Source organism: Artemia franciscana, unplaced genomic scaffold, assembly GCF_032884065.1.
Source record: "Artemia franciscana unplaced genomic scaffold, ASM3288406v1 Scaffold_6153, whole genome shotgun sequence".
NCBI lineage: Eukaryota > Metazoa > Arthropoda > Branchiopoda > Anostraca > Artemiidae > Artemia > Artemia franciscana.
In genome coordinates, this window is record NW_027066433.1 from 1 (window position 1) to 12,940 (window position 12,940).

The following is a 12,940-nucleotide window of genomic DNA, read 5'->3' on the forward strand; positions in this document are numbered from 1 at the left end:
GATTGCACATGGTAAAGAATGTGATTAAAGGCTCTTTTCCTATTTCAAAAGTTTAAGTTTTCGAGGGTAATAGCTACGTATGTTGAAAAATTGAAGATATTAGACTATTTTATGATTGCACATGGTAAAGAATGTGATTAAAGGCTCTTTTCCTATTTCAAAAGTTTTAGTTTTCGAGGGTAATAGCTAAGTATGTTGAAAAAATGAAGATATTAGACTATTTTATGATTGAAAATGGTAAAGAATGTGATTAAAGGCTCTTTTTCTATGTCAAAAGTTTTAGTTTTCGAGGGTAATAGCTACGTATGTTGAAAAAATTAAGATATTAGACTATTTTATGATTGCAAATGGTAAAGAATGTGATTAAAGGCTCTTTTCCTATTTCAAAAGTTTTAGTTTTCGAGGGTAATAGCTACGTATGTTGAAAAAATGAAGATATTAGAATATTTTATGATTGCACATGGTAAAGAATGTGATTAAAGGCTCTTTTCCTATGTCAAAAGTTTTAGTTTTTGAGGGTAATAGCTACGTATGCTGAAAAAATGAAGATATTAGACTATTTTATGATTGCACATGGTAAAGAATGTGACTAAAGGCTCTTTCCCTATGTCAAAAGTTTTAGTTTTCGAGGGTAATAGCTACGTATGTTGAAAAATGAAGATACTAGACAATTTTATGATTGCACATGGTAAAGAATGTGATTAAAGGCTCTTTTCCTATTTCAAAAGTAATAGTTTTCGAGGGTAATAGCTACGTATGTTGAAAAAATTAAGATATTAGACTATTTTATGATTGCAAATGGTAAAGAATGTGATTAAAGGCTCTTTTACTATTTCAAAAGTTTTAGTTTTCGTGGGTAATAGCTACGTATGTTGAAAAAATTAAGATATTAGACTATTTTATGATTGCAAATGGTAAAGAATGTGATTAAAGGCTCTTTTCCTATTTCAAAAGTTTTAGTTTTCGAGGGTAATAGCTACGTATGTTGAAAAAATGAAGATATTAGAATATTTTATGATTGCACATGGTAAAGAATGTGATTAAAGGCTCTTTTCCTATGTCAAAAGTTTTAGTGTTTGAGGGTAATAGCTACGTATGCTGAAAAAATGAAGATATTAGACTATTTTATGAATGCACATGGTAAAGAATGTGATTAAAGGCTCTTTCCCTATGTCAAAAGTTTTAGTTTTCGAGGGTAATAGCTACGTATGTTGAAAAAATGAAGATACTAGACAATTTTATGATTGCACATGGTAAAGAATGTGATTAAAGGCTCTTTTCCTATTTCAAAAGTAATAGTTTTCGAGGGTAATAGCTACGTATGTTGAAAAAATTAAGATATTAGACTATTTTATGATTGCAAATGGTAAAGAATGTGATTAAAGGCTCTTTTACTATTTCAAAAGTTTTAGTTTTCGTGGGTAATAGCTACGTATGTTGAAAAAATTAAGATATTAGACTATTTTATGATTGCAAATGGTAAAGAATGTGATTAAAGGCTCTTTTCCTATTTCAAAAGTTTTAGTTTTAGAGGGTAATAGCTACGTATGTTGAAAAAATGAAGATATTAGACTATTTTATCATTGCAAATGGTAAAGAATGTGATTAAAGGCTCTTTCCCTATGTCAAAAGTTTTAGTTTTCGAGGGTAATAGCTACGTATGTTGAAACGATGAAGATACTAGACAATTTTATGATTGCACATGGTAAAGAATGTGATTAAAGGCTCTTTTCCTATTTCAAAAGTAATAGTTTTCGAGGGTAATAGCTACGTATGTTGAAAAAATGAAGATATTAGACTATTTCATGATTGCACATGGTAAAGAATGTGATTAAAGGATCTTTTCCTATGTCAAAAAATTTACTTTTCGAGGGTAATAGCTTTGTATGGGAAAAAATGAAGATATTAGACAATTTTATGATTGCACATGGTAAAGAATGTGATTAAAGGCTCTTTTCCTATTTCAAAAGTTTTAGTTTTCGAGGATAATAGCTACGTATGTTGAAAAAATGAAGATATTAGACTATTTTATCATTGCAAATGGTAAAGAATGTGATTAAAGGCTCTTTTCCTATTTCAAAAGTTTTAGTTTTCGAGGGTAATAGCTTTGTCTGTGGACAAAATGAAGATATTAGACTATTTTATGATTGAAAATGGTAAAGAATGTGATTAAAGGCTCTTTTCCTATGTCAAAAGTTTTAGTTTTCGAGGGTAATAGCTACGTATGTTGAAAAAATGAAGATATTAGACTATTTTATCATTGCAAATGGTAAAGAATGTGATTAAAGGCTCTTTCCCTATGTCAAAAGTTTTAGTTTTCGAGGGTAATAGCTACGTATGTTGAAACGATGAAGATACTAGACAATTTTATGATTGCACATGGTAAAGAATGTGATTAAAGGCTCTTTTCCTATTTCAAAAGTAATAGTTTTCGAGGGTAATAGCTACGTATGTTGAAAAAATGAAGATATTAGACTATTTCATGATTGCACATGGTAAAGAATGTGATTAAAGGATCTTTTCCTATGTCAAAAGTTTTAGTTTTCGAGGGTAATAGCTTTGTATGGGAAAAAATGAAGATATTAGACAATTTTATGATTGCACATGGTAAAGAATGTGATTAAAGGCTCTTTTCCTATTTCAAAAGTTTAAGTTTTCGAGGGTAATAGCTACGTATGTTGAAAAATTGAAGATATTAGACTATTTTATGATTGCACATGGTAAAGAACGTGATTAAAGGCTCTTTTCATATTTCAAAAGTTTTAGTTTTCGAGGGTGATAGCTAAGTATGTTGAAAAAATGAAGATATTAGACTATTTTATGATTGCAAATGGTAAAGAATGTAATTAAAGGCTCTTTTCCTATTTCAAAAGTTTTAGTTTTCGAGGATAATAGCTACGTATGTTGAAAAAATGAAGATATTAGACTATTTTATCATTGCAAATGGTAAAGAATGTGATTAAAGGCTCTTTTCCTATTTCAAAAGTTTTAGTTTTCGAGGGTAATAGCTTTGTCTGTGGACAAAATGAAGATATTAGACTATTTTATGATTGAAAATGGTAAAGAATGTGATTAAAGGCTCTTTTCCTATGTCAAAAGTTTTAGTTTTCGAGGGTAATAGCTACGTATGTTGAAAAAATGAAGATATTAGACTATTTTATGATTGCAAATGGTAAAGAATGTGATTAAAGGCTCTTTTTTATTACAAAAGTATTAGTTTTCGAGGGTAATAGCTACGTATGTTGAAAAAATGAAGATATTAGACTTTTTTATGATTGCAAATGGTAAAGAATGTGATTAAAGGCTCTTTTCATATTTCAAAAGTTTTAGTTTTCGAGGGTAATAGCTACGTATGTTAAAAAAATGAAGATATTAGACTATTTTATGATTGCACATGGTAAAGAATGTGATTAAAGGCTCTTTTCCTATGTCAAAAGTTTTAGTCTTCGAGGGTAATAGCTACGTATGTTGAAAAAATGAAGATATTAGACTATTTTATGATTGCACATGGTAAAGAATGTGATTAAAGGCTCTTTTCCTATTTCAAAAGTAATAGTTTTCGAGGGTAATAGCTACGTATGTTGAAAAAATTAAGATATTAGACTATTTTATGATTGCAAATGGTAAAGAATGTGATTAAAGGCTCTTTTACTATTTCAAAAGTTTTAGTTTTCGTGGGTAATAGCTACGTATGTTGAAAAAATTAAGATATTAGACTATTTTATGATTGCAAATGGTAAAGAATGTGATTAAAGGCTCTTTTCCTATTTCAAAAGTTTTAGTTTTAGAGGGTAATAGCTACGTATGTTGAAAAAATGAAGATATTAGACTATTTTATCATTGCAAATGGTAAAGAATGTGATTAAAGGCTCTTTCCCTATGTCAAAAGTTTTAGTTTTCGAGGGTAATAGCTACGTATGTTGAAACGATGAAGATACTAGACAATTTTATGATTGCACATGGTAAAGAATGTGATTAAAGGCTCTTTTCCTATTTCAAAAGTAATAGTTTTCGAGGGTAATAGCTACGTATGTTGAAAAATTGAAGATATTAGACTATTTCATGATTGCACATGGTAAAGAATGTGATTAAAGGATCTTTTCCTATGTCAAAAGTTTTAGTTTTCGAGGGTAATAGCTTTGTATGGGAAAAAATGAAGATATTAGACAATTTTATGATTGCACATGGTAAAGAATGTGATTAAAGGCTCTTTTCCTATTTCAAAAGTTTAAGTTTTCGAGGGTAATAGCTACGTATGTTGAAAAATTGAAGATATTAGACTATTTTATGATTGCACATGGTAAAGAACGTGATTAAAGGCTCTTTTCATATTTCAAAAGTTTTAGTTTTCGAGGGTGATAGCTAAGTATGTTGAAAAAATGAAGATATTAGACTATTTTATGATTGCAAATGGTAAAGAATGTAATTAAAGGCTCTTTTCCTATTTCAAAAGTTTTAGTTTTCGAGGATAATAGCTACGTATGTTGAAAAAATGAAGATATTAGACTATTTTATCATTGCAAATGGTAAAGAATGTGATTAAAGGCTCTTTTCCTATTTCAAAAGTTTTAGTTTTCGAGGGTAATAGCTTTGTCTGTGGACAAAATGAAGATATTAGACTATTTTATGATTGAAAATGGTAAAGAATGTGATTAAAGGCTCTTTTCCTATGTCAAAAGTTTTAGTTTTCGAGGGTAATAGCTACGTATGTTGAAAAAATGAAGATATTAGACTATTTTATGATTGCAAATGGTAAAGAATGTGATTAAAGGCTCTTTTTTTATTACAAAAGTATTAGTTTTCGAGGGTAATAGCTACGTATGTTGAAAAAATGAAGATATTAGACTATTTTATGATTGCAAATGGTAAAGAATGTGATTAAAGGCTCTTTTCATATTTCAAAAGTTTTAGTTTTCGAGGGTAATAGCTACGTATGTTAAAAAAATGAAGATATTAGACTATTTTATGATTGCACATGGTAAAGAATGTGATTAAAGGCTCTTTTCCTATGTCAAAAGTTTTAGTTTTCGAGGGTAATAGCTACGTATGTTGAAAAAATGAAGATATTAGACTATTTTATGATTGCACATGGTAAAGAATGTGATTAAAGGCTCTTTTCCTATTTCAAAAGTAATAGTTTTCGAGGGTAATAGCTACGTATGTTGAAAAAATGAAGATATTAGACTATTTCATGATTGCACATGGTAAAGAATGTGATTAAAGGATCTTTTCCTATGTCAAAAGTTTTAGTTTTCGAGGGTAATAGCTTTGTATGGGAAAAAATGAAGATATTAGACTATTTTATGATTGCACATGGTAAAGAATGTGATTAAAGGCTCTTTTCCTATTTCAAAAGTAATAGTTTTCGAGGGTAATAGCTACGTATGTTGAAAAAATGAAGATATTAGACTATTTCATGATTGCACATGGTAAAGAATGTGGTTAAAGGATCTTTTCCTATGTCAAAAGTTTTAGTTTTCGAGGGTAATAGCTTTGTATGGGAAAAAATGAAGATATTAGACAATTTTATGATTGCACATGGTAAAGAATGTGATTAAAGGCTCTTTTCCTATTTCAAAAGTTTAAGTTTTCGAGGGTAATAGCTACGTATGTTGAAAAATTGAAGATATTAGACTATTTTATGATTGCAAATGGTAAAGAATGTAATTAAAGGCTCTTTTCCTATGTCAAAAGTTTTAGTTTTCGAGGATAATAGCTACGTATGTTGAAAAAATGAAGATATTAGACTATTTTATCATTGCAAATGGTAAAGAATGTGATTAAAGGCTCTTTTCCTATTTCAAAAGTTTTAGTTTTCGAGGGTAATAGCTTTGTCTCTGGACAAAATGAAGATATTAGACTATTTTATGATTGAAAATGGTAAAGAATGTGATTAAAGGCTCTTTTCCTATGTCAAAAGTTTTAGTTTTCGAGGGTAATAGCTACGTATGTTGAAAAAATGAAGATAGTAGACTATTTTATGATTGCAAATGGTAAAGAATGTGATTAAAGGCTCTTTTTTTATTACAAAAGTTTTAGTTTTCGAGGGTAATAGCTACGTATGTTGAAAAAATGAAGATATTAGACTATTTTATGATTGCAAATGGTAAAGAATGTGATTAAAGGCTCTTTTCATATTTCAAAAGTTTTAGTTTTCGAGGGTAATAGCTACGTATGTTAAAAAAATGAAGATATTAGACTATTTTATGATTGCACATGGTAAAGAATGTGATTAAAGGCTCTTTTCCTATGTCAAAAGTTTTAGTTTTCGAGGGTAATAGCTACGTATGTTGAAAAAATGAAGATATTAGACTATTTTATGATTGCACATGGTAAAAAATGTGATTAAAGGCTCTTTTCCTATTTCAAAAGTTTTAGTTTTCGAGGGTAATAGCTACGTATGTTGAAAAAATGAAGATATTAGACTATTTTATGATTGGATATGGTAAAGAATGTGATTAAAGGCTCTTTTCCTATTTCAAAAGTTTTAGTTTTCGAGGGTAATAGCTACGTAGGGGAGACCGGGGTGCCTTCGGTCACGGGGTGCCTCCGGTCACCCCCAATAGCTCATTTTGAGTTTACGTATTTTTATGCTAGATGGCACTGGGGAGGTTGTTTATCCAAGGCGGATGTCCGAAGAAAATTTCCCTCAGTTAGCTTCAGCCAGTTTAGCTGGAGAGAGTTTCGTACCATTTTTTTTTGCGAAAAGTAAGTTTCTCTACTTCTGTTTGAACCTAGCCTTCCCCTTCTGTTTGGCATGGATTTCGATGATTAAATTTGTATACACATAGAAATGATAGGACTAGAAGATAGTGGTATTTCTAAGGAGAAATCTTTCTCTGTTTTCGGGTCAGAAAATAAGTTTGACAAAATGGCGGCTGGGGCACCTTCGGTCAGTCCACGACGGGGCACCTTCGGTCGCTGACCGGAGGCACCCCAACCTGATGAATAACGTAACCTTACCAGTTTTAAGTTAAAGATAGGTCTCTCTACAATTCAATTGCGGTTAACATTGATGCTCCCAGCATAGAACTAAAGTAAGGTGTACCAAAAGAGTTTGTTTCTTTCAGAACGAGAGAAGGGCAGTGATGCCCTTTTGAACATAGAAGTCTCAATCAAATTTTTTCAAAGTTTCAAAATTTCAATAGGTTTCCTAAAAGCCCCTTTTCCACCCAAAGCCACCTGATCAAAATTTTGAGATAGTCATTTAAGCATAGTTGAAAGGTCATATAACTATGCTTCTGAAAATGTCAAACCAAAAAACAAACCCAACCTCCACCGCGCAGTCGTTGGAGAAAGGACAGTAAGTTAAGCAATTAGCCCATTATTTATGTATAGTACTTTTATCAGGAAAGGGGAGCAGGTTTCGCCCATGGTGTCCAAAAATGCCAAGGGCATTCAAGTGAAGCTTTTAGGGAATGTTGAGGGAAGTGTTGAATTAAATCAAAACAAAATACATTTTGTATATTTTCTCATTTTTAACTTTAATAAATCCAAAATTATTAAGACCTTCAAAGACGAATTACAGTAATTTTTATTAAATTGTCAATACCCATTCATTAGTCTGTTTTCAGTAATTTTGGCTATGATTGTGTTTTTTTCAATGACTGGAGAAGTAACGATTGTTTTCAGTAGATCGAAAATTATGTTCTGGTCTTTAGAAGGCACGGCGGGGGGAGGGGTGTGTGCCTTACTCCTCTTAGTTTTTGCGGGTTTTGAGTTTGACTTGAACAGTTTTACACCGGAAAAATTATTTGACTTTATTAATATTCATCTTCGGTTTAATGTAGTTCTTTACTTTTCCTGGGAAAACTTCTTTTTGTGAAATTTTTTTTAATCAATTAAACTAATGAATAATATTTTCTATATTAACTTAATACCAGTGTTTAATAGGTTCACTATTAAACATACGCAAACTTTTACTGTAGGTCATTTTTACACTGCCAAATTCGGTAAGTCTTAATTTCAAAGTTTCTTCCAGATCATTGGTTATGGTTCGGAACAGAGTTCCAAAACGCCCGAAGGGTGTGTCAGATGAGGCTATGAACATTGCTGTTTCCAAAGTTTTGATGGACAAAGCTTCAATTCGTAGTACTGCAACAGCTTTCGGAATACCGAAATCAACCCTTATCGACAACGTTCGCCGAGCAAAAGAACTACGCGAGCAAGAGCAAGGGGGCATACCAGTGCCTATTCAAGCTGGGGTCTCTAATTCTGGAACCTCTAGTGGTGGCACATTCAATAGTGCTTTTCTTCCGACAAGAAAAGAGAGACTGTCAACTGCAAAAGTTTTCACGGCCAATGAAGAGGGCCAGCTTGCTGTTTATTTGAAACATTGTTCGAAAGTCCATTATGGTATGACCCTGATGCAAACACGAAAGTTTGCATATGATTATGCAAAAAGACTAGATAAGAAAGTTCCTCACAACTGGGAAGAAGCACAGATGGCTGGGCCAGACTGGATGAAGGGCTTTATGATAAGGCAAGGTGATTTGTCTCTCAGAAAGCCAGAGAACACTAGCTTAGCTCGCAGCTCGAGCTTCAATCGTGCTAATGTTGACAGATTCCTTGACAACTTGGAGGCTGTCCTGCACAAATACAAGTTCACAGGAGGAAGCATTTGGAACTGTGACGAAACGGGGGTCACAACTGTACTTGACAGCCCCAAGGTGATAGCACAAACCGGTACCAAGCAGGTTGGTCAGGTTACCACAGCTGAAAGGGGTGAACTTGTTACTGTTTGTTGCTTTGTCAATGCTATTGGTGGAACCGTGCCACCAGTCTTCGTATTCCCCAGAGCAAAGTTCAAGGATCATATGATGTTTGGGGCCCCTGCAGGAAGTCTCGGCCTAGCCCAAACAACTGGTTGGATGACTGCAACATTGTTTTACGAGGCGATACAGCATTTCAAGAAACAAGTTCGATGTTCCAAGGACAGCCCGGTCCTCTTATTGCTCGATAACCATGAGAGCCACATCGGTCTTGACGTTATCATGTACGCCCGTGCAAATGGCATTGTTTTACTATCCTTCCCACCCCACTGCAGTCATCGTCTTCAGCCTCTAGATATTACTATCTATGGACCACTGAAGTCTGCTTTGAAAAGAGCATTTCATGATTGTATGACTTCAAATCCGTTTTAGAGGATCCAGATCACCCATATTGCTCAGCTTGTAGGAAATGCTTATCCAAATGCACTGACCATGAACAACATCATTTCTGGGTTTTCGAAGCCTGGCATTTGGCCCTTCAACCGCAATGCTTTTTCTGATGAGGATTTTTATGCTGCGTCTGTCAGCGACCGTCCTAAGGCAGAGCCGTGCCCATCAGCAACAGAGAGAAACCCACCAGTATCGGATCTACTAGATCCTTGCCCGTCACCGTCAACTGCACCGGCGACACCAGCTGCAGAGATTCGTTACTCTAATGCTTTGACCCCCAAAGATGTCCGACCGTATCCAAAGGCATTGCTAAGGAAACAGAGCAATAGGGGCGGAAGGAAAAAGGGTGCATCGAGAGTTTTGAAAGACACACCAGAGAAAGATAAAATTGAAGCTGCTATGATGGCTAAGAAAGCAAAGCAAGATGAGAAAGATGCAAAAGCAAAAGCAAGATTGCTGAAAAAAAATATGAAGAAGCCAACAAGTCAAACGAAAAGCAAGGGTCAGAAGAGGAAGCAGCAAACGTCTTTGTGCGATCAGTCGACTGATGAAGAATCTGTTGTTTCAGTTCATCTGGATGATGACACGGATGATAGTCTACATATCGGTGATGACGAGCTAACTGAGCCACTTGCACTGGGGACCCTTAGTATTGGCGACTATGTGTTGGTGGAGTTCGAAGGCAAGAACAGTTCACTGCACTACGTTGGATTCGTCAAAGAAAAAGATAACAGTGAAGTTTTTGTAAGTTTCCTTCGCAGAAAGGACAGTGATTCTAGCAAGTTTTTTTTCCCACAAGTAGTGGATGAAAGCTATGTCAATTTGGCGGATGTTAAGATGAAATTGCCCATTCCTAGCAGAAGTGGGGGTATGGCACGTGTCGCAGAGATGATTGAGTTCAGCGACGTCGATTTTTCACTTTTTCCAAGTCTCCGCTGAAAAGTGAAGTCGCTGAACTCAACCATCTCTGCCTCTGCATCAAAAGTGATGTCGAAAATTTCCTTCCGACAGTAATAAATGATGTGATTTTGTTACTTTGGCTTATTTTTACAAACAATAAACGAAGACATAAGTAAGCTTTGTATATTTAGCCATCTAAAGACAGGATAACGGAGGTAATTCGTATAATTGCAAGGCTGACCGAAGGTGCCCCAAGCCTGACCGAAGGTGCCCCGGGTTGGGGGCACCTCCGGTCAAAATGGGGCTTCAGCGGGATCACTTTTTTCTTACAATCCGGTTGAGTTCTAAGAAAACTACAAAATAGATTTGGTAGATCAAACGTTGCTCTTCCCTGCGTTCAGCAAGATTTTTCAAAATAACGAACGTAAAATTCTTGGTGGCTGGTAATCGAAAAAGTGACCGAAGGCGCCCCGGTCTCCCCTATGTTGAAAAAATGAAGATATTAGACTATTTTATGATTGCAAATGGTAAAGAATGTGATTAAAGGCTCTTTTCCTATTTCAAAAGTTTTAGTTTTCGAGGGTAATAGCTACGTATGTTGAAAAAATTAAGATATTAGACTATTTTATGATTGCACATGGTAAAGAATGTGATTAAAGGCTCTTTTCCTATTTCAAAAGTTTTAGTTTTCGAGGGTAATAGCTACGTATGTCGAAAAAATGAAGATATTAGACTATTTTATGATTGCAAATGGTAAAGAATGTGATTAAAGGCTCTTTTCCTATTTCAAAAGTTTTAGTTTTCGAGGGTAATAGCTACGTATGTTGACAAAATGAAGATATTAGACTATTTTATGATTGCAAATGTTAATGAATGTGATTAAAGACTCTTTTCATATTTCAAAAGTTTTAGTTTTCGAGGGTAATAGCTACGTATGTTGAAAAAATGAAGATATTAGACTATTTTATGATTGCACATGGTAAAGAATGTGATTAAAGGCTCTTTTCCTATGTCAAAAGTTTTAGTTTTCGAGGGTAATAGCTACGTATGTTGAAAAAATGAAGATATTAGACTATTTTATGATTGCACATGGTAAAAAATGTGATTAAAGGCTCTTTTCCTATTTCAAAAGTTTTAGTTTTCGAGGGTAATAGCTACGTATGTTGAAAAAATGAAGATATTAGACTATTTTATGATTGCAAATGGTAAAGAATGTGATTAAAGGCTCTTTTCCTATTTCAAAAGTTTTAGTTTTCGAGGGTAATAGCTACGTATATTGAAAAAATGAAGATATTAGACTATTTTATGATTGCAAATGGTAAAGAATGTGATTAAAGACTCTTTTCCTATTTCAAAAGTTTTAGTTTTCGAGGGTAATAGCTACGTATGTTGAAAAAATTAAGATATTAGACTATTTTATGATTGCACATGGTAAAGAATGTGATTAAAGGCTCTTTTCCTATTTCAAAAGTTTTAGTTTTCCAGAGTAATAGCTACGTATGTTGAAAAAATGAAGACATTAGACAATTTTATGACTGCACATGGTAAAGCATGTGATTAAAGGCTCTTTTCCTATTTCAAAAGTTTTAGTTTTCGAGGGTAATAGCTACGTATGTTGAAAAAATGAAGATATTAGACTATTTTATGATTGCAAATGGTAAAGAATGTGATTAAAGGCTCTTTTCCTATTTCAAAAGTTTTAGTTTTCGAGGGTAATAGCTACGTATGTTGACAAAACGAAGATATTAGACTATTTTATGATTGCACATGGTAAAGAATATGATTAAAGGCTCTTTTCCTATTTCAAAAGTTTTAGTTTTCGAGGGTAATAGCTACGTATGCTGAAAATAGGAAGATATTAGACTATTTTATGTTTGCACATGGTAAAGAATGTGATTAAAGGCTCTTTTCCTATTTCAAAAGTTTTAGTTTTCGAGGGTAATAGCTACGTATGTTGAAAAAATGAAGATATTAGACTATTTTATGATTGCAAATGGTAAAGAATGTGATTAAAGGCTCTTTTCCTATTTCAAAAGTTTTAGTTTTCGAGGGTAATAGCAACGTATGTTGAAAAAATGAAGATATTAGACTATTTTATGATTGCATATGGTAAAGAATGTGATTAAAGGCTCTTTTCCTATTTCAAAAGTTTTAGTTTTCGAGGGTAATAGCTACGTATGCTGAAAAAATGAAGATGTTAGACTATTTTATGATTGCACATGGTAAAGAATGTGATTAAAGGCTCTTTTCCTATTTCAAAAGTTTTAGTTTTCGAGGGTAATAGCTACGTATGTTGAAAAAATGAAGATATTAGACTATTTTATGATTGCAAATGGTAAAGAATGTGATTAAAGGCTCTTTTCCTATATCAAAAGTTTTAGTTTTCGAGGGTAATAGCTACGTATGTTGAAAAAATGAAGATATTAGACTATTTGATGATTGCAAATGGTAAAGAATGTGATTAGAGGCTCTTTTCCTATGTCAAAAGTTTTAGTTTTCGAGGGTAATAGCTACGTATGTTGAAAAAATGAAGATATTAGACCATTTTATGATTGCAAATGGTAAAGAATGTGATTAAAGGCTCTTTTCCTATTTCAAAAGTTTTAGTTTTCGAGGGTAATAGCTACGTATGTTGAAAAAATGAAGATATTAGACTATTTTATGATTGCAAATGGTAAAGAATGTGATTAAAGGCTCTTTTCCTATTTCAAAAGTTTTAGTTTTCGAGGGTAATAGCTACGTATGTTGAAAAAATGAAGATATTAGACTATTTTATGATTGCACATGGTAAAGAATGTGATTAAAGGCTCTTTTCCTATTTCAAAAGTTTTAGTTTTCGAGGGTAATAGCTAAGTATGTTGAAAAAATGAAGATATTAG

At 33.1% G+C, this 12,940-nt stretch overlaps 1 protein-coding gene across 1 annotated transcript; it reads left to right on the top strand.

Annotated features, from left to right (window-relative positions):
• Nucleotides 1–7,991: 7,991 nt before the first annotated feature.
• Nucleotides 7,992–9,143, top strand: LOC136043458 (uncharacterized). Its single transcript, XM_065728379.1, has one exon. It carries the CDS (start codon nt 7,992–7,994, stop codon nt 9,141–9,143), a length of 1,152 nt encoding a protein of 383 aa, XP_065584451.1.
• The last annotated feature ends 3,797 nt before the right edge of the window (nt 9,144–12,940 follow it).

What these genes read in the sequence shown, in the direction of transcription:
- LOC136043458 (XM_065728379.1), top strand. Translation starts at nt 7,992, where the DNA reads ATGGTTCGGAACAGAGTTCCAAAACGCCCGAAGGGTGTGTCAGATGAG.